General features: G+C 38.6%; 3 protein-coding genes across 4 annotated transcripts in view; 2 read left to right on the plus strand and 1 right to left on the minus strand.

The window, feature by feature from the left end:
- The window catches only part of LOC135202559 (peroxisome assembly protein 12-like), a 165,626-nt gene extending 152,912 nt beyond the window's left edge, over positions 1-12,714 (minus strand). For both annotated transcript variants that reach the window (XR_010311759.1, XM_064232039.1), the window contains exons 1-3: positions 12,508-12,714; positions 12,098-12,206; positions 4,551-4,753 (exon numbers count right to left, since the gene is read on the minus strand). Coding sequence is in view for 1 of the 2 variants with exons in the window: in XM_064232039.1 (XP_064088109.1) it covers positions 4,551-4,753; positions 12,098-12,206; positions 12,508-12,627 (432 nt within the window). In the remaining variant the exon portion in view is untranslated. The remainder of the gene's footprint in view (positions 1-4,550; positions 4,754-12,097; positions 12,207-12,507) is intronic.
- A 2,571-nt stretch (positions 12,715-15,285) lies between these two features.
- LOC135202173 (uncharacterized) lies at positions 15,286-15,699 on the plus strand. The gene has a single exon (XM_064231427.1). The coding sequence runs from the start codon at positions 15,286-15,288 to the stop codon at positions 15,697-15,699; it is 414 nt and encodes a 137-aa protein (XP_064087497.1).
- A 72-nt stretch (positions 15,700-15,771) lies between these two features.
- Positions 15,772-16,224, plus strand: LOC135202174 (uncharacterized). The gene has a single exon (XM_064231429.1). It carries the CDS (start codon positions 15,772-15,774, stop codon positions 16,222-16,224), a length of 453 nt encoding a protein of 150 aa, XP_064087499.1.
- The last annotated feature ends 3,018 nt before the right edge of the window (positions 16,225-19,242 follow it).

Consider the following 19,242-nt stretch of genomic DNA (forward strand, 5'->3'; position numbering starts at 1 on the left):
AGGGTATGTTGGCTCGTTCTAAGTTCTCTCGCGCACTTGTGTTCCTGCATCAGCGAACTCGTTTCGTTGAAAGTTTGGATATAATTATCTACATAAAATTGACTAAGCAAGTCCAGCCTTCCTTCCTTCTGCAAATGAGTGAAGGACTTGTTGCAGGAGGAAGGGGTTCACAGTGATGCTGCATACCACAACCTGATTAGGCGTCTCACGTGTATTTGGCATCACTGGGATCCAACAATATGTGATGGAACGCTTTACTAATGTCTGTAATTAGGGCATATCGACCAAATCTAAACTTCACTAACAAGTTATACAATGCCTCTACCAAATTGGGGCCAGATAGAAGGCAATCATTCTATGACAGTCTGTCCTTTAACTTTGTTGATACATTAAACACAATGCGTAAAGGGGTGGTACGGCTCTCCTTTTTATCCCCAAAGTGGGGCATGTAATATCCTTCGATTTTGGGGGCTTCTAACCTTTCGATGAATCCAGCTTCTAAGTAAGATTGCAACACCCTTTTGTAATCTGCGCAGTACTGGGGTTCCAGATCAAATTTTGTATTGAGTGATTCTAACTGGGCCACAGCATTTCGATAATTCACATCTGGCCTACCCTCGGATTTAAAGGGGAGACTCACTTGATATCCATGCTTAGTATGGACAACACTTTGGCTTACCTTTGCGACGGCATCTATTTTTTGAATCGCATACTGCTCTGAAGGAGCGATCCCAATTCAGTCTTGTCTCTACCACTTGTCGATGTCTGTTTCTGGTATTGCTATCCTGCACATGCGCAGTGCGTGTGTGGTTCTTTGCTTAGCATCTTCAAGTGCCCGCTGTGGAACTTTTCCGAATGGCGACATTCCCCCAAGTGTTACGAAAAGGTTGATCCCATCGATTCATTATGACCCAAGGATGAAATAGCTAAAATAATTGGCTCCTACGAGTATATCTATTCCCTTTACTTTATCATGTCGCATCTCTTCATCGGTAATGTGATAACCTTTACTTAAGAGATGTTTCTTTACTTTAGCATAGCCTATATTGTAAATGGGCACGTCTACATGATCGTGCACTACTAGCTTTGTGTGAATCACCCTTGCGTAAATTTGGGGTACAGTGGAACCTCGACATACGAAAGTCCCTACTTACGAAAAATCCAAGTTTCGAAAGCAAAGACGAAGATTTTTTTTGCTTCTGTATACGAAAATAATTCAGGTTGCAAAAGGGTAAAGTAAGAGATTAGCCCGGACAGCCGAGAACAATTTTAAAACTCGCAGCGCGAGTAGACTCGTCACCATCCTCCCGCTCTCCCATTGGTTCCTGATGCTAGTCACCACCGTAAGATCCTGCTCTCCTATTGGTCAGCATCTGTCCCATCATCCCTCTACGTAAAGGCATCCTTCGACCATTTTGTCACATCAGCGTTATCGTACGCACTCGGAATTCGTTCGTTCACGTAGATTTTGTTTGTTAACGTAAATTCGTGTTAGTGATTTTGCTTTCTTTGTATACTTTTAAGTTACTTTATTGTGTTGTGTGTGAACTTAATTAACTTAATTAGGCATGGGTCCCAAGAATGTTGATGAAGTTCACGGAAAGAAGAGGAAACCCGGCGATGATAGGCACCATCCTTAAGCAGAAGGAAGCCATCAAAGCAGCTACACCTTCCAAGGGCGTGACTATTTTGTCCAACAAGAGGAGCCACGTGCATGATGAGATGGAGAGGCTGCTGCTTCTTGTATGGATTAAAGACAAAGAAATCACTGGCGATACGATAACCAAGATGGCAATCTGCCACAAGGCCAATACTATTTTTGGTGATCTGATTGCCCAGGCCGAAGACGACGCAGGAGAAGGGACATCAAGACTTCAAGGTTTCTCGGGGGTGGTTTGATAAATTCCATAAACGGACTGGCATCCATTTGGTGGTGCAGCATGGGGAGGTTGCCAGCTCGGACACGAAAGCGGCCCAAGCCTTTATTATGACGTTCGACGAGATGACGATCAAGGAGGGCTAAAGTTCTTAGCAAGTCTTCAACTGTAACGAAACTGACCTTTTTTGGAAAAAAATGCCTCTTCGGACGTACATCACGGAGGAAGAGAAGAAGCTACCCGGGCTATGAAAGACAGGCTTACGCTCGCACTTTGTTCGAACGCCAGTGGGGATTGTAAGGTCAAGCCCCTACTTGTGTATCATTCGGAGACTCCTCGAGACTTCAAAACCCACAAAGTGCTTAAGGAGAAGCTTCTGGTGATGTGGAAGGCTAATGCGAAAGCCTGGGTAACGAGACTTTTGTTCACCGAGTGGGTAAATCTGCGTTTCGGCCCAACAGTGAAGAAATTCTTGGAAGAGAAGCGCCTCCCTCTGAAATGTCAGCTGTTGTTGGACAATGCCCCTGCTCACCCTCCTGGCCTCGAGGAAGATATCCTAGCAGAGTATTCTTTCATCAAGGTTCTTTATCTTCCACCTAACACCACCCCTCTCTTCCAGCCCATGGACCAGCAAGTGATATCAAACTTCAAGAAGCTGTCTATAAAACATCTTTTTAAGAGATGTTTCGACATCACCGATACCACAAACCTCACCTTGCGTGAATTTTCGAAGGAGCATTTCAATATCGTCAATTGCATCCAACTCATCGATCAAGCATGGCAGGAGGTTTTGAGGCAAACCTTGAATTCTTCTTGGAGGAAACTCTAGCCTGATGCCATATCCGCCCTAGACTTAGAGGGATTTAATGTGGGCGAAGCTGACGATCCTGAAACTGTTTTGCAACCAGATCTTGACGAGATCGTTGCACTTGGCAAGTCCATGGGGCTGGTCGTCGACGAGGACAACATCGATGACCTTCTTGAGGAGCACCAAGAGGAGCTTACGATGGATGACCTGAAGGAGTTGGAGGCCATGCAACAAAACGTCGTTCAAGAAGAGTTCTCTAGCAGCGGTGAACAGGAGGAGGACGACCCTATGACAATGGCAGAAATTAAGGATGCTCTAGCTGCTTTTCATAAGGTGCAATCATTTGTAGAAAAGAGACACCCCGAAAAGGCTTACACAGGTCGTATGCTTGCGCAGTTCAATGACGTTTGCCTGAGTCATTTCAGGAACATTGTGAAAAGCAGGTAGAAGCAATCTTCCTTGGATAGTTATTTTTTAGTAGTAAAAAAAAAAAAACGTTAAGTATAAAAAAGTAAAAAGAATGTAAAAATCAGAAAAAGGCAAAAAAAAAAAATAAATAAATTCAACTTTAAGTTTTTTGTAAAGTTAAGTGTTAATGTTTTCTGCCATTTGTTAATGTGTTTCGTAAAGTTTAGTGTTAATGTTTTCTGCCATTTTTTAATGTGTTTCGTAAAATTAAGTGTTCATGTTTTCTGCCATTTGTCCTCCTCCTCTGTCGCCACTTTCAGAGATCGCCTCACTCGAAAGGTAAGGTTCCACATTTTACTGCATGTGTACGTACATGTACGTACAGTATTTCTTGTACCATGTACACTAATACACTTTATTTATAGCTACGTACTATAATAAAGGTTATGTTAGGTATTGAATGGTCCAAATTGTTATTTCATTGTTTATTGGTCAATTTAGCTTTATTATAAAATTTACTGTGGTGTTTTTGTAGGGCTTGGAATGAATTAAGTAATTTACATGTAAAAAGTAGTTCAAGATACGAAAAAATCAGGTTACGAAGGCCACTTCGGAATGGATTAATTTCGTATCCTGAGGCACTACTGTATTATCGTATTGTGGAATTTTGGTAATTGCGGGGGTGTTTGGTTCCTAACCGCTGCGAATATGGGGGTTGACTGTACACAGTGGGCCTCCATATTTGCAGGGGATACATTCCAGAAATCCCAGTGAATAGCTTGAATCCAAGAATACTTAGAACCCATATAAAAACGCTAAGAACTGCCTATTTTGTTAGTTCAGATTCAAGAAAAACCCACTACAAATGCTTATACTTGGTTTTTTCATAGTTTTATGACAAAAAAGACCAGTTAATTATGAAACTGATATGAAAATACAGTAATTTGTGGATATTTCTCCTGGAAAAATACCACAAATAATGGGTAGAAATGGTCCATAGAGAAATCCACGAAATATGTGTCTGCGAATCTCACGCGGGGTCCACTGTAACAATAATATATGACAAGCAAGTACACACAAAGAAAAGTATGAAAGCAAATGGCAGTCAGCCAGAGAGCGCAGCAAACGTCTTCACTCTACAGCGGCCAAAAGCAAAGTGAAATGCAGACAGGGCAGTGGGCAGGGCTTCCCCCCTACCATAATCAATGACCTTGTCTAAAAGTTAAATGGCCATTCCAGCTAACGTTTGCAAGCTAAATCCTGTGTGAAGAACAAGGGTTTGTATTTCTGTAGGAACAATAAACATACAAATATGAAGAGCATTCAAGTTTGTCTTTAATAACTTCCAGGCAGTCAAGGGAATGATTGGCACATACAGGTAGTCTTTTTGATGAGGAGGGAGTCAATTTTACTTTAAGGTTTGCAGAAATACTTCATACAGATGCATAAGAACTTACCTTTTGTGATAATAATCCATCTGTATCTCTCTCTTGAATAGAGTTGAAAATATTATCTACTTTACAATGTAAATAAGGAAACCATACAAGTGCAATCAATGACTTTCTGAGTGTTTTACTTGAAAGGCGTAAGGGCTCCAATCCATCTGTTTCATGTATCTGCATTCGTTTAAGATCATAAAAATTTTCAGCAAAAGATGCACCTGAAATAATTGAGAGCACATCTATAATAAAAATAACACAGGTCTTATAAAAGAACATATGGGAAAATGTTAGTTCTGATACTATTGAGCGTGTTTTCATGTCTGTGAATTGGAAGTCACATTCCACCATTCTTAATAGGTACTGTGATAAAAAAAAGGGAAAAAAAAGAATAACTGAATGCATGGACTGAGACTAGAAGACTGTGAGATTCAATCCCACTCTAAGCAAGCTGGTGTTTAAGCTGGATAATACACCTCGAATCCTTCCACAAAAATAGCTCAAGCCTTATATTCATGGTCTGATTCATGGGATAATTCCATTCTCAATGTACCAACATGATTAACTAAATATAGACACATTAAGCCTAAATACTACTGGATCTTTGATACTTCGATATCAACTCCCAATATAGTCACAATCCTACTTACAAACATTCAGATACAGGGTCACAACTTCAAATTTTGCTCTGCGCTCTTATTCTGCTATTAGGAAGTTTTTCAAAGAACAGAAGAACACAAGGAAGAAGAAAAGCTGTTCCTTTTAACCCCTTCCCTGATAACCCCGAGTATTCTCGTGATTAACTACCGTGTATTCTTAAAATTGAGAAAATGCTCCTTCATACTCATAAAATATTCCTACTTATTTCTCTATCTTCCCAATGTAACTCGTTCTTTGATGAATTCCCATTTTCTATTTCTTCTCCTCATAGGAAATGTTTAGTACATATTTTTGTCAATAGACAGCAGTGTGCATTACATATTTACTTTGTGAACTTCCAGTGTCAGATGCTGCTCCTGTGAAATTCTCTATAAGTTCACAATATTCAAAGCACGGAAAAAAATGCAAAATTTTGAATTTTGCATGAAACAAAATTTCATTTTCTTCTTTTTACCTTTCTAGTATCCAAAGTTATTCTTTATAATATAGATGATTTAAAAATCTAATGGCAATAGTATAGGTAATCTATGACTCCCAAATTAACTCAGGAATTTATGCATCAACAAAAATTATGCACTTCGTATTAAACACCAACTTACGAACAATAAGATGTGAACAGCCATTTAGAACATAACTAATTCATAAGTTGGGTGGTGACAGTATTTGGTTCAAATATAAGTTCTACTATACTTTAAAAGAGAGAAAATTTACTTAATGTGAAAAATCAGCAGAATCCCCTCAAAATGAATTATTATAATTACAGTAATACCTTGAGCCACGAGTATAACTCGTTCCTGGACCGAGCTCGTTACTCAATTTGCTCGTATCTTAATTCAATTTTTCCCATATAAAATAACTGACAAAAATTTTAATCCGTTCCAGCCCTCTAAAAACACCCAAATCAATGATAATAAAAATGAAAAAAAAACATGTTTTTAATTGCTGTACTGTATAGACATACTGAACACACACAAAATGATATAATAAATTATTACTGTGATGTGAAATAAAATGTGGTTTTATTAAGAGCTTTTAACTTTGAGTCAGACGATAGCAGCTAACGGCGGTATGTGCAGAGGAGGAGGGAGGGAGGAAGAGAGGGAGAGAGAGTTGGACGGTACCATATTTAATACTGTTCCTTACACATAGCGTAACACTTAAACTTAAAATTAACTTAAGTTATTTATTACTTTTTATTTTTTACTTTTGTTTTTACTTTTTCAATTTGTGTTTATTTACTGTTCTTCACTTGTCTTGGCTTTTTTTGCTTCACTTTCACTTTCACTTGCTGCAGGTCTTTTAAACAGAACCCTATCTAAGGATCTTTGTTTCTGCCTCCCTTTCAAAATGTTGCAGAAACAAGTCAGGCAAATGTCATTTAAAAGAGCTGAAGCACGACCAGTAAACAATTTATCAGGGGCGTTTCTTTTCAATACCAGAAACATCCTGCCACTTAGCCAACACTTCTTTAATCTCCCTTGAAGAAATAAATTCCTCCAGTTTGACCTCCTCCTCGCTACTGATCTCTTGCGACACCTCCAAATATTGCATCGTCTGCAGCTCAATCAACTCCTCAGTCATGAGATTCTTTTTGATTCTCGACAGGTCGTTGACATCTGCCTCATCTAGCTCCAGCCCCATGGACTTTCCTAGACACAAAATCTCTTCCAACATAGCGGGCTCGGTCTCAGGCTGTGGATCGAACCCTTCGAAATCCCTTTCAGCTACAGAATCAGGTCACAATTTCTTCCATGCTGAATTTAAGGTTCTTCGCGTTACACCTTGCCATGCATCATCAATAATTTTCAAACAATTAACAATATTGAAATGGTCTTCCAAAATTCACAAAAGGTGAGGTTGGTATTATCTCTGACATCAAAGCATTTTTTGAACAAATGCTTTGTACAGCTTCTTGAAATTAGAAATGACCTGTTGGGTCCATGGGCTGGAGGAGTAGAGTGGTGTTTGGGGAGAGATTGAGGACTTTAACGAAATCAAATTCATCAAGAATGTCATCTTTAAGACTTGGAAGGTGGCCAGGGGCATTATCTAGGCTGAGGAGACATATCAATGGCAGGTTTTTTCCAGCAAATATTTCTTGACTGCCAGACCAAAGGCCCGATTTACCCATTCCGTGGAAAAATGCCAGGTAACCCATGCCTTTGCGACTGCCCACTCCCCTTGGCTAACCCCCTATCCACCCAAATGATCAGCGCATTCATCTCCCATCTTCGTGAGTGGCCATGGATACATTATACATAATCTCTTGGAATATTTTTGGCCTCAAGAGGAACATTCCTCTCCTAAACATGTTCTGCAAAAACTTCAGAGGCATCATTGCATTGCAAGAAACACTCCTCTGGCCACATGACCTTGTCATCTGTGATTCAATTCATGAAGACTTCAGAACCTTCTTGACTTCATCGATGCAAGTTACAGATCATATCGTAGCTGGTCGCCCAAAAGGGGGCCTCTCTTTCCTGTGGCACAAATCGTTGGACAATATGGTAAATGTGAAGACTTACAGGAATGACAGGTTGCTGGGGTTTCAGGTGACAATAGGGGACTCTAAAATCCTAATAATTAATGTTTATATGCCCTGGGAAAATAACAATAATTTTGATCAATACAGCATGATCCTAGGTGAGTTACACAGTATTATTCACGATTCTCCTGCTGATCATATTTGTATTATAATTGGGGACCTAAATTCTCATCCCACAAAACAATTTTATAATGAACTCACTCACTTCTGTCAAAATCATGCTCTCCATATTAGCAATGTAATGCTCCTCCCTCCCTCCTCCTATTCATATGTACAAAATAGAGCGGACACAATTACATCCTCCTGCCTGGACCATTGCATCACATCTTCACAACTTCATGATTCTATCATGACCTGCAATATTCACTATGATCTTGCAATGGGCTATGATCACATCCCATTACAGGTGTCATTCAGTACCCCATCCCTCCCTACCATGAACCCCCTAACTGACCACCCACCAGCTGTAAACTGTGATTTTAAAAACCAACAGAAAACCAGATACTTTAGGGCGACCACAGAAAAACCAGGTTGCGGTCAATAGTTCAACCGGCAAACGCCTTACTTTGTACTAATACAAATTGTAGTAATGATCACCACAGGAGGGATCTGAATGAATTCTATTAGAACATAATTTCTGCTATGCTTGCTTTGGGCAGGGCTACCTTTAGATTTCGTCAAGGTCATTCTCGTAATATACCGGGATGGAATGACTTGGTTAAAGATCTGTATTCACGAGAAATGTTTTTACTGTGAAGGAAAAATGGTAGCCCGAGGGAAGGAAACTGCATTACTAATGAGACAGGTGAGGGCGCAGTTCAAACTTGCTCTAAAGCACTGCAGATTAAATGAAAAACAACTAAGAGCCAATGCCATGTCTAGAAACTTAGAATCCAGTGATTGTCCCCGTCTTTGGAAAGATATCCAGTCCTTAAATCCCAAAACTAAAAAGCTGTCACAGAGAGTAGGGGAAGCAGTCGGTGACGAGGCTATCACAAGTATGTGGGGTGATCACTTCAGCAATATCCTGAATTGCATAAACGATCAAGGCTCCCGAAGGGATGTAGATAACTTCCTTACTGATAACACTCAATTTCATTTTGCAGATCGTATTACACCAGCTAACATCAGCGATGCCATACACAGCATGCCCAACAATAAATCGCCCGGCTGCGATGGTCTTCCCTCGGAAGCCTTCAAATTCTGCCATCTGATAATCTACATTTTGCTAGCTGCCCTTTTCAATGCGTACATGATTCACCAATTTCTTCCAGACTCCCTACTCTTAGTTTACTTGATACCATTAACCAAAAACAAGCTAAAGGATGCAGCTTACCCTGGCAATTACCAGCCAATTGCAACCACAACGATCGTGTCGAAGATACTTGAGTCAGTTCTTCTAGTGAGACTTCTCCCCTTTCTACACACCACTGACAACCAGTTCAGATTTAAAGCAAACCAGTCAACCGACACCTGCATCTACATATTGAGAGAATTGCTGAACTATTACCTATCATCAGCCTCTCCAGTTTTCCTATGTTTTGTGGACGTGACTACCTGAAGCTCTTCCTGAAGCTGCATAAAAGAGGCACATCCCTATATCTAATTGGCATTTTATATTGCTGGTTCTCCACACAGCAATTCTGTGTTAAATGGGCTAACATATTGTCACACACCTTCAGCTCCCTAAACGGGCATTGGCAAGGGGGCATTCTCTCTACATGCCTGTTTAATACTTACAGATGCCTTGCATGTCAAACTGAATTCACTCCCAATCGGATGTACTGTCAATGAAACAACTATAAACAACCTCTTGTTACGCCAATGATATGGTTCTGATTTCCCCATCAGTGCAAGGTTTCCAACTACTCAACGACACTTGCCACCAATATGCAGAGGAATTTGATATCCTATACAACGAAACCAAGACCCAGTGCATGTCACTGCTCCCGAGATCGCTTAGGCAAATTGCAGAACCACAAATTTTCCTCGGAAATCATCAACTGGAATTCGTGCACGAATTTCCGTAATTGGGTCACATTATCACGGACGACCTAAAAGGTACGGCAGACATAGAAAGAGGCATCGTAAACTATGTGCAACTGGCAACATGATTGCAAGGAGGTTTGCCTTCTGTCACTGAAACTTAAAACTGCTACTCTTCCACTCGTATTGCTACAGCATCTATGGGTGTTCCCTGTGGACAAACTACACCAGGGAGACATTGAGACGTATCACTGTTGTTCATAATGACATTTTGAGACACCTCACAAACACTCCTCGCTACCACTCCGCCACACAGATGTTCACAGAAAACCAACTGGACAATTTAAAAATCATTGTAAGGCGAACAATGTCTCCAGTCTGATCACCCGACTGTGAAATAGCAGCAATTCGCTCATACAAAGCATCCTAAGTAGTGAGGCAAGAAGATCTAAATTGTGAAGATGGGAAAATGAAGCATTTGTTTCCTAAGAGACTTAATCTTTGTTTTTGTAAAATGTTCCTCTGCAGAATCTGTCACTATTATTGTACTGCTATGATTATTGTCATTACTGGTATTTTCCTTTTTTCATTATTAATGTGATTATAATCAATATAGTTTTTACATTTTATTCTTAACTATTCTCAATCTTAATACGGGTATGACCATTATTTTGTCTACCTTCTTTTATACTATCTCAGCAAATATGGATATTGCCAATTAAACTTTGGTTTTCTTTTTTCATCATGTTATCTTATGTTTCTAGACTGTATGTTATTATCTATTCTTTGTATATTCCATGTACTACATGGCCTTGAGCTGAAAATAAAAATTATTATTATTATTACTATTAGCTCACCACATCACTTGAAGTTTTTCTTTCGAGACCTCGTGACTCTTGAAAGCTTGTGGGTTCTCGGAGTGATACACCAACAGTGGCTTGATCTTGCAGTCATTTCTGGCATTAGCACATACGGCTAGAGTCAATCTATCCTTCATGGGTTTAGGGCCCAGCAATTTCTTCTCCTCAGCCGTGATGAATGTCCTCTGTGGCATCTTTTCCCAAAAAAGGTCCGTTTCATCACAGTTGAAGACTTGTTGGGGGATGTAACCTTCCGTAGCAATAAGTGGTTCACCGTACTCCTCCGTGGCTTTCACATCTGAGCTCGCAGCTTCCCCATACCTCACAACCTAGTGGATCCCAGTTCACTTTTTAAAATTATCGAACCATCCATGACTAGCTTTAAATGTAGATGTCTCCCCACCCTCAGCTGCTCCCATTTGTTTCAAATCTTCATAGACTGCGCTGGACTTCTCATAGATGATTATCTCAGTAATGCTATCGCCTGCCAGCTGCTTCTCCTTAATCTACAGCAACAGAAACCTCTCCATCTCGTCATTTATATTTGTCTGTAACTTAGACATGATAGTTGTGCCTTTGGAAGCCTTTGTGCTCTTGATAGCATCCTTCCCTTTGAGGATACATATTGTCAATGTACTCCACTCGTAATTGTGTGCCAACTCACTCACGCGAACACCACAATCAAGTATCTCGATAATTTCATGCTTCATCTCCATCGTCAGCACGCGTTTTTGCTTCTCTCTGCCAACCTTACCACTCGCTTTCTTAGGACCCATCACCTATTACAAAGAATGTTCACAAATACAGTGAAAATCACGTAAATATTGCAAAACAACACGGAGGATGTGTATGGAAGCTGACGACCACATGAACTGAACAAGTGAAGCAGGCTTAGAGCACTCCCAAGCGTTTGGCTATCTACTGACAGCATCTGTAAGTGTGCTCATATCTCAATATTGTGCTCGTATCTCAATGCAAAATTTTGCTCGGAGGCTGGCTCGTATCTCAGAATGCTCGTATGTTGAGGTATTACTGTATATGAGGAATGTTTGGACAAATTCAATTATTTCTCACTTGAGTCAATAATATCATAAATACTTCTGGAAATTTCTTTCATAAAAGCAGTTTTCTATTTTAAGCACAATTTTACCTTACATACTTCCAACTCCAGCATCTTTCTGAAGATTGCAAAGTTCAACCCTTAATACAAAAATAAAATATAAAAATAATAAACAAAAATTCCATAATGTGAGAAAGCTTGTGTAAAAATATGAATGATTGGTGATCCTGCTAAACATTACCATCACTTATAACGTTATCTCAAAGTTGAAATGTCCATTACCATCACTTATAACGTAACCTCAAAGTTGAAATGTCCTTAGTCTTTGGATCTTCTGTTTTCTACGGCTGTCAAGTCATTTATATCTAGATATTTAATAAATACCAAATATAATTTCATAAAGGTCTACAAAGTCCACTCTTAAAACGTGAATAAAAACAAAATAGAATCTCACCATAGTTAGCCAAGTAGTGATACTGTATGATGAAGTTGAAAAGGACAAAAATTTCACCGTGGTAATGCAAGCACCAACCATATCTTTCTGGGTTACTTTCAGCAAGAACCTGCAATAGTCCAGTATACAACATTGTAATTACATATAACTTTTTCAACTATAAATTTATAGACATTTTATAATTCTTATAAAAGTGATGCACTGACAGACTTTACAAAGAGATGAGTGTGTCATTTTGTGAGTAATTTTGCCAAAAAAGAAAATAAATAATGAAATATCAGTAAAAAAAAGTTGGAGAAAAATATTCTTTATAACATGGTAAATATATTACTAATAAATATGTTAATGTTTAAATACTTTTATATATCAACAATGGATCCTACATACACATTATAAAATACTGCACTAACCTTCAGAGCATGTCTTAGTGCTGGTTGAAGGGTTGACAGTAAACTATCCTGAGCTACAACATCAAATATTGAAGGCCGATTTCTTGACGTTATGGTGATATGTGCTCCATACTCGGCCATCTTCAGAGGATGTGTTGTAACGATCTATTTGTTTAAATTGAAGTTCATACTGTGGTCTCTGCAAAATTTTTATTTAAATAACACTCATTTTAATAGACATAGTTAAAACATAGCAAATTTTAAAAGTAATTTGTACAAAACTGAAGTTCTTTCCATAAGATTTAGCTTGTGAACGGAAGTTGGAAAGGCCATTTAAATTTCAGACAAAGTTGTCGCTATACACTCCACTTTGCTTTGTGGTCCAAGTACCAGTGGGGGGTGGCTGAGGTGGGCTGTTAATATAAAGGCAAATACAAACTTCATTCTTTACATAGACTTATCATTGGTGGGAGGTTTCTGGGTACCTTCTGACCCAACTGGTTGGTCTTACCCACCCTGGAATACCTTCTTGATCTGAAGAGCAGAGGGTATCCCACACCTCTAGCCTGTTAAAATGGATGGGATGTTGCAACTGCTAAACCTCTGGCCATAAAGTAATGAGTTTGCTTTCATTACCTTGGTGATGGCTGAAAGAACCAGTAAGTGTTGGAGACAATAAAACAGAAAATTGTAAAAGTAATTTGTATTTTTCAAAACATACAAACCTCAAGTTCTTTACGTAGGATTTAGTTTGTGAACGCCAGCTAGAACGCCCATTTAACTTTTAGACAAGATTGTTAACTACCAATGGTAGGGGGAAACTCCGTCCACACATCAGTCTGCACTCCACTTTGCCTTTCAAGCCCAGGTTCCAGAATGAGGGGTGGCTGGTGGGGCATAAATGTAAAGAACTTCAGGTTTGTAAATTACAAAAATACAAATTACTGTAACAATTTGTTATGTGTTCTTACACACATACAAACCTTCATTCATTACATAGAAGACTTACCCATTGGCATGGGGTTTGGACAAATCCGTATACCGGTTGGTTCTCCCAACCTGGGAATACATGCCCGGTCTGGAAGAGATGAAGAAGGAATCCTGTACCTCTAGCTTGCTGGACATATGGGATGATGCAACTGCTAGACTTCTGGACTTGAAGTAATGAGTTTGCGGGGTAACCCAACAGTGTCGGAGACAATAAAACTTGCTAACAAAACCAACAGGTTTGTTTCATTATCTATTCCTATTTTCTTGTCTAAAGAGAGGGAGGATATGCATCCAACTGATCTACAAAAGATGAAGGGCAAGATGTCCATGTCATGATGTCATGTAATCACCTGCAAAGGTAAAAGAGAAAAGGGAGGAGACCAGCCACTCACTCTCACACACATTCTCTTTTGGTTACCAAACAACTTAGTAAAAGATGCTACCTGTCCCCTTAGGGGAGCCACATGAGATATACAGTCAACCCCAGCTATATCATGGTTCAGCATTTGCAGCTTCAATTATCTGCAGGTTTATCTGTAAAACGTATCTCTAAATATACCGCGGAAACTTCACTATTTTGCGGATTTTGTTCGTACAGCAATATTCACAAACTACTACAACTATATTTTCATTTTATTTTCATGACTTAAATCAATTTTTTGAAATTATTTACTAATTTTCAAATATTATATCAATGTAAACAAGAAGAAAATATTTAGAATCTCAGCAGAGCGAAATCAAAGGGGTAAAGATGTAAAAGCAGTCAGAATAATTAAGGATGGAAATGGCATGGTTTTGAGAGGAAAAGATGAAATAAAGGAAAGATGGAGAGGCTATTTTGAAAGGTTAATGAATGAAGAAAATGTAAGAATACCAAGAGGAAATGAAAAGCATCTCTGGTCCAATTCAAGAGATAACAAGAGGGGAGGTTGAGGGAGCCTTGAAAAGGATGAAGAACAAAAAAGCAACAGGACCATATAAGTTACCAGCAGAGATTTGGAAGTACAGTGGTCCCCCTGTATTTGCAGGGGATGTGTACCAGACCCCGCCCCCCGCGAATAGTTAGAATCCGCAAATAGTTGGACCCCTATAAAAAAAACCTGAAAACAGCCTATTTTGTTAGTTAAAACTCAAGAAAAAGTGAAAAACCCACAAAGTTTTTATACTTGTTTTTTTTAATAATAGTTTTATCACAAAAAGTGTATTTTATGATGAAATTGATAAAAAGCCAAGAATTTCTGGATATTTCTCGTAGAAAAATACCGCGTATAGGCGAATTTTCCGCAAATAATGGGGGGAAACGTTCCCGAGAGAAATCCGCGAATGTGTGAGTCCGCAAATCCGGAGAACAAGAATACAGGGGTCCACTGTATTTGGGTCAAGACAGAGTAACAGTGCTTTATAAGCTGCTAAATACTATTATGAAAGGTGGATGGATGCCAGCTGCTTGGAGGATGAGTATTCTGATCCCATATACTACAAAGGAAAGGGAGATGTAATGGAGTGTTCAAACTATAGAGGGATAAAATTACTATTTCATACCTTCAAAATCTGGGAGAGAATCATAGATGGAAGATTGCAAAGGTTGGTGCATATCTCAGACACCCAACAAGGTTTCATGCCAGGCAAGAGCACCACAGATGCAATATTTTCTGTTCGACAACTAACACAGAAATATAGAGAAGGAAGAAAGAACTTGTAAATATTTATTGATCTGGAAAAAGCATATGACCGTGTACCACGAGAAGAAATTTGGAGAAGTTTAAGGGCACTAAGAATACCTGAAGTAATGTAAATCTGGTCAGGGATATGTATGAAAATTGTTCAACAACAGTTCAATGTGAAGCGGGAGACTGCGTGGGATTCATCGTACAGGCAGGCCTTCATCAAGGGTCAGCCTTAAGCCCATTCTTATGCGCTCTGTTGCTGGATGTAATAACAGAAGATCTGAGACATAAAATCCCCTGGACAATACTGTATGCAGATGATGGATTTTTGTGTGCAACTGATGATGAAGAACTAAATATTAAAAAAGAGGGATGGAGGAACTGTCTGGAGGAGAGAGGTCTGCAAATAAATAGAATCAAGACTGTTGGAATGCGCTGTGAATCTGATGAAGCAGAAAGAGAAAGAAAAGATCTTGAGATTGATTTTCATAAGTTTGAAGAGGCAGAAAGTTTTAAATATCTGGGGTCTGATCCTAAATACATGAGACCTAGATGAAGAGTCGACTGGAAGGATACAGTCAGGGTGGAATGCTGAAGGAAATGTAGTGGGGTGCTATGTGATCGTAGGATGCCGGTAAAATTAAAGAGCAAGATCCAGTACCAGGTTGTGAGACCTGCAATGTTGCACTCATCCGAAACATGTGCAGCTATAAAGAGAGATGAGAACAGGATTGATGTGACTGAGATGAGGATGTTGAGATGGCAATGTGGACTTACTAGAAAGGATAAAGTTAGAAACAAACATGTTAAAGGAACTCTTAAAATAGCAAAAGCTTCAAACAAGGTGAGGGAAAGTAGACTGAGATGGTATGGACATATAAAGAGACAAGAGGAAGACCACCTGATAAGGAAGACAATGGAGATGGGACTAGCAAGTGGGAGAAGGTTAGGTAGACCAAAATTGCGATGGATTGACTGTGTGAAAAGAAATATGAGGGAGTTGGGACTGAGCGAGGAAGATGCACTGGACCGAGGGAGATGGAAGAGTGTGTTGAAGAACCATTACAACGACCCCAAATAGGGACAAGCTTTTATAGAAAGAAGAAGAAGATATCAATGCAAACAAAAAAGTACCAATACCAATAACATATTAAAGTAAAATCCCTCAATATTGATCTATATACCGTACTCTACAAAAAAAATTAAAAAACCATCCTGGCATTGTAATTGTTTTACCGATGTAAACATAACTCCGTTCTCTCTCTCTCTCCATGATGAAATGATATTGGCTGGAAGGGTTGGAAGAAGCCAATCACAGTTTGTAGCTTGGATGCTTTGTGTACTTACTACTATCACTAGTGTATGATTTGTATCTTTGTTCTCTCACTCCCTTTGAGATAGATTTTTATGCACATGTAACATGTATGATCTTTTTTTTATAGTTTTACAGATCAACGTGATGCTACTTTGTCATTAATCTTGTTATATTTTCCATGCTATAATTACAACTTTTTGTATTTCAATAACTAGGTAATTTATGTGGGTATACAGTATCTGTATGTTTTACATAATCTTAAACTTATCATTTTTTCTTATAATGAACAGTATTGGTGTTTGAACTATTAAAATAGGCATTGAACTATTAAAATAGGCAATTAGAGGCATTTCAGTTTAAGTTATACAAGGTATGATAAAAAAAACGATTCACTAATTTTCAAATACTAATAGTACCTTACAACCTTACATCTTGTTCGGGTTGCCCCAGGTCCCTCTGTGTGAGGCACCTCTAATGTCTACCAGAGAGTTGCTAGTGGATCTTCCGGTAAATTTTGCATCTTCCAATCTTGGATGGTCTGGGATGCAGCTTAGATATTTGTCGAGCTTATTCTTAAATACATCTACGCTCACTCCTGATATATGCCTCAGATGAGCTGGCAACGCATTGACTAGGCGCTGCATTGTCGATGCTGGTGCGTAGTGGATTAATGTCCTGTGTGCTTTCCTTATTTTTCCTGGTATAGTTTTAGGCACTATTAATCTACCTCTGCTTGCTCTTTGATACTTTTAGCTCCTATTAATCTACCTCTGCTTGCTCTTTCTGATATTTTTAGCTCCATGATGTTTTCGGCAATTCCTTCTATCTGTTTCCATGCCTAAATTATCATGTAGCGTTCTCTTCTCCTTTCTAAACTATATAATTTTAAGGATTGTAGTCTTCCCCAGTAGTCAAGATCCTTAACTTCTTCTATTCTAGCTGTAAAGGACCTTTGTACACTGTCTTTTTGTACAATATCCTTTTGATAGTGTGGGTACCATATCATATTGCAATATTCAAGTGGACTACGAACATAAGTTTTATAAAGCATAATCATGTGTTCAGCTTTTCTTATTTTGAAGTGCCGTAACAACATTCCCATTTTTGCTTTACATTTTGCCAATAGAATTGCTATTTGATCATTGCATAACATGTTCCTATTCAACATCACACCAAGGTCTTTAACTGCTTCCTTATTTGTGATTGTCTCATTGTTAGGTCCCCTATATGCATATAGCTTTCCTTCTCTGTCTCCATAATTTATTGATTCAAATTTATCAGAGTTAAATACCATCCTATTTACCTCTGCCCAATTATATACTTTGTTAAGGTCTATTTGTGGCGCGTTCCTATCTTCATCACAAGTAATTTCTCTACTTAATCTTGTGTCATCGGCGAAACTACTCCCTACCGAGTCCTTAACATTACTGTCTATGTCTGCAATCATAATAACAAACAGTAATGCAGCTAACACCGTACCTTGTGGCACACCGGATATTACCTTAGCTTCATCCGATTCTCATCGTTAACAATAACTATCTGTTATCTGTTGTGTAAAAATTCTTTTAACCATCTTCCTACTTTATCCACTATATTATGTTTTCTCATTTTCTTCGCTAATAATTTTCTCTTATATCTTTCTGCCCATATGTTGGATATTTCCTTTTTTTCATTCGTTAATCTCCCTTCAACTTTATTAGAGGGCCTATTTCTATTCTTCTTTTATTCATCTTTTTTGCATACAAGTACAATAGTTTGGGGTTTTGCTTGATATTTACTAGGGTTTTTTCTTCCAAGTCCCGTTTTTCATTTTCTTTTGATTGTATAATCTTTTGTTCTGCATTTTCTATCTTACTTTTTAGTTTCATCACTTTCCATGCATTTTTTTTGCAAGACCTTTTTTCCACTTTCTGATTTTCTGGAACAAGATCCTTCTATCTCTTGGTATGCATGACTGATGTTTACTTTTCTTCTTCGGTATATATTTATCCACTATTTTCTCTAATATTTTATATAATATCTCTGTATTTACCTTTACTAGCAAACTTACCCATCTACAATAGGTAATAAAATTACAAATCAAACTGATACACTTTACGTGATTTGAACGATATCGCAAACGTGCAGCGCCGTGCTATAACATATAATCGTAAATCATCTAACACGCACGATATTAATGTGATAGATATAACGAAAACTTACCTTGACACTGAGTTACATCCGCCTTCAGCCACTTTTAAACACTGTCTCGATTATATAGTCCTTATGTAACGATTTGTCGTGTATAAACGTTCTGTCTCTAGTGGAAGTCACTCTGTAATACTGTGTGCATGACCTGATGTAGGACATTATATAGGTATAGTACCGATCTGCCGTGGTGGTTCTTAAATGTACTCTCCCATTGGTTGAAGATAAAAATAAGAGAGTTCGTACAGAAATTTGCGTAGTGACCGATCGCAGTAATTTTGACACTCTCACCCGCTTCTTAGCAGTCACTATGCAGGTCTTACGTAACGACCCTTCACTTCATCGTGGCAGGCATTATTCAACCTGTTCACATAGGATGCCGGTCTCTTAGGACTTTTTGTGTACCACGGATGTCCTGTATCGGCATTTAGCAAGTTCAATGTTCAATTCAAGTTTCAATTATTCTGAGTCATCTATACAATATCTCATTACAATGTTTTCTGCTCGCTAATTAACCGACATTTATTAAACGCTTCTATTTCGTCTGTGCCAGTCAAGAATGAACAACTTTATTTATGTTAAATTTATTTTAATTGT

Source organism: Macrobrachium nipponense, chromosome 30 (assembly GCF_015104395.2).
Source record: "Macrobrachium nipponense isolate FS-2020 chromosome 30, ASM1510439v2, whole genome shotgun sequence".
NCBI classification, from domain to species: Eukaryota; Metazoa; Arthropoda; class Malacostraca; order Decapoda; family Palaemonidae; genus Macrobrachium; species Macrobrachium nipponense.

What these genes read in the sequence shown, in the direction of transcription:
- LOC135202173 (XM_064231427.1), top strand. Translation starts at nt 15,286, where the DNA reads ATGTATGAAAATTGTTCAACAACAGTTCAATGTGAAGCGGGAGACTGC.
- LOC135202174 (XM_064231429.1), top strand. Translation starts at nt 15,772, where the DNA reads ATGCCGGTAAAATTAAAGAGCAAGATCCAGTACCAGGTTGTGAGACCT.